The sequence below is a fragment of the Dendronephthya gigantea genome, unplaced genomic scaffold, assembly GCF_004324835.1.
Source record: "Dendronephthya gigantea isolate DGI-Jeju-01 unplaced genomic scaffold, DenGig_1.0 000464F, whole genome shotgun sequence".
Classification (NCBI taxonomy): domain Eukaryota; kingdom Metazoa; phylum Cnidaria; class Anthozoa; order Malacalcyonacea; family Nephtheidae; genus Dendronephthya; species Dendronephthya gigantea.
This window is the reverse complement of record NW_021163474.1, coordinates 41,577-44,189: the sequence shown is the minus strand read 5'-3', so window position 1 is coordinate 44,189 and position 2,613 is coordinate 41,577. Positions and strand designations below refer to the sequence as shown.

Below are 2,613 nucleotides of genomic sequence, written 5' to 3'. Positions count from 1 at the left end.
ATTCAGCTTTAGAGAGATTACATGTTCTGACGTTTTGGGTTCATTACGAGAGCTGTTTGGCACTGCTACTTTAAACGCAAGTCGAACGGGAATTTCTTTAATATTTATTGAAAATATATTCTATAGAAAAGATTAAGTTTAACTATATATAAGTAAAAGGTATAAAGATACATGCATTCCAATCATTTTCTTAGTTCATACGATGAATCAAACTAAACTTAAACATTAACATAAACACTAATCACACTACAAACATACATGCAAACAGATAAAGTTCAGTACCTGAAGGGTGGATCCCCGTAGGACTTTGTCTAACACAACTATTTGTAAATCAACCGTTCGTTCTATCTCGTACTTCTCCTGACGCTTAACTGATTAGCAGTCACTCGTACAGTATCCTTTTATTAACTTAATAACTAACATAACTAGATATATTTATTACATTAAAATTAATTTGATTATGATGGAATTTTGTTGGCTATTCAAACCAACCCTCCGGGGCCACAGTTCGTGGATGCTCGTTCATGGGCTACTAGCTTCTATTAAAACACATAAACGTTGCACCGACCTTTTGTAATGACCATGCTGCGTTTTGACCAAAACATTCCTTACCACACCATCCTTTCCAGGGTAAACTTCTTCAACTCGGGCTAACTTCCATTTCCCGCGCGGTGTCTCATAATCGACCATCAAGACCAAGTCGCCAATCTTCATCTGTCGTTCTTTTAATCGCCATTTTCCTCTTTTCTGCAACGTCGGGAGATACTCTGGAATAAATCTCTTCCAAAATTGCTGAACCAGGCTTTGGACAAACTCAAACCTTCGACTTAAGATTTCACTTCTTTCGAATGACCCGTGAGGAACGCTGTTCGATGCTCGACCGATGAGGAAATGGTTAGGGGTAAGGGGTTGTAAATCATTGGATCGTTCGATGGGTATCCTAGGGTCTTCCGTTGATCAACGACTTTACTTCGGCAAACACTGTGTTCATTTCGTTCCAAGATAACCGTTGGCTTCCGATCACCACTCGAATGGCACGTTTCACTTGTTTTATCAAGCTTTCATAAATTCCGCCTTGATGAGGGCTACGGGGCGTGGTAAAAATCCAGCGAAGTTGATGTAGGGTTGCGAAATCTTCGAGCTTCTTTTGCAACTTTGTAAATAGCTCTCTTAATAATCTCTCTGTTCCAACAAACGACGTACCGTTATCGGAAATTATCGTGCTTGGCCAACCATGATGGGAAGCGAATCGTCTCATCGCGTGGAGAAAGGCTTCGGCTGACATACTCTCGACGATTTCTAAATGGATAGCCCGTACTGTAGCACAAGTGAAAATTGCACCCCAGGCTTTAACACTCTTGTTTCTCGAAACTTTAAGACTGAATGGACCGAACAGATCCACGCCAGTTACTGTAAATGGTGGGGAAAATGGTTTCACTCGCTCTCGAGGAAGGTCTGCCATCAAGGTGGAGTGGGGTCGCTGACGAAACTTACGACATATCAAACAGTTCTTGATGATTTTCTTTACCATACGCCGTCCGCCAATAATCCAATACTCACGTCTACTTTCAGAAAGGCTTCTTTCACAGCCAGCGTGGCAAACTTTCTCGTGGAATTCTTCCATTATTAACTTTGATACGTGGTGGTTTCCGGGTAACAGGATGGGATGTGTTTGATCATAGGGAAGGGAAGCTCTCTTGAGGCGTCCACCAACTCGGATGATGTTGTTCTCGACGAAGGGTACAAGATCCTTGCAATGATTTTTCCAGTCGACTATCGTGCTCTGTGCTCTTCGAATCCAGAATTCTTTGGCCTCGTTTAATTCACCAGGTTGAAGAGGACCCAACTCTATTCTCGACTTATCTTGTACACTGACTCGAGCGTTACGACCAAAACGGATACAATAAGCCGTAATTCTGACTAACCGTTGCCAATCTGAATACTTCTTTGGATCAATACATGGGGTTTCGGGATTGACACTGCCCACAATTTTGGGTTTCTTTCTTTCTGTGTCATTCTCTGTATCAGTTTCCACGCTCTCGTTTGGCCATTCACTTTCTGGCAACTTAAGGAATTTCGGTCCTTGAAACCATCGACCAGGCATGTCTTTGACTTTTATTCCTCGGCTTAGATCATCTGCCGGGTTCAAGGCGGAAGGAACATGTTGCCAATGACTTGACTCCCACGTTGACTGTATCTCAGCTACACGAACGCCCACGAACGCTTTCAACATTGTAGAATCGGACTGCAATCAATGCAAACTAGCTTTGAATCGGACCACAGCTTAACCACTTCTGGCTTCGTCTTAAACTCGTTGTAAATGGTAGTTGCCAATCTCGAAGCAACCAATGATGCCATAAGTTCTAATCGTGGAATAGTTGCCTGACGTAAAGGGGCAACTCTAACTCTCGAGGCGATTAGACTCACTTTAGGACCTTTGGAAGTAGGCCAGAGAAGATAAGCTACTGCTCCATAAGCTGTAGCACTTGCGTCGGCGAAAACGTGCAATTCGGATGGTCCACAAATCTCGCGAGGACGTAAACAACGTGGGATTGCAATCTCATTTAACTCTTCCAGCTCTCTGAAAAGTTTGTACCACAAATCGCGCATTTC

The 2,613-nt window shown here is 42.9% G+C and overlaps 1 protein-coding gene across 1 annotated transcript; it reads right to left on the bottom strand.

Moving 5' to 3' along the window:
• Nucleotides 1-940: 940 nt before the first annotated feature.
• On the bottom strand, nucleotides 941-2,233 carry LOC114543468. Its single transcript, XM_028562433.1, has one exon. It carries the CDS (start codon nucleotides 2,231-2,233, stop codon nucleotides 941-943), a length of 1,293 nt encoding a protein of 430 aa, XP_028418234.1.
• Nucleotides 2,234-2,613: the final 380 nt, after the last annotated feature.

Excerpts from the sequence above, each read along its gene's own strand:
- LOC114543468 (XM_028562433.1), bottom strand. The coding sequence starts at position 2,233 with ATGTTGAAAGCGTTCGTGGGCGTTCGTGTAGCTGAGATACAGTCAACG.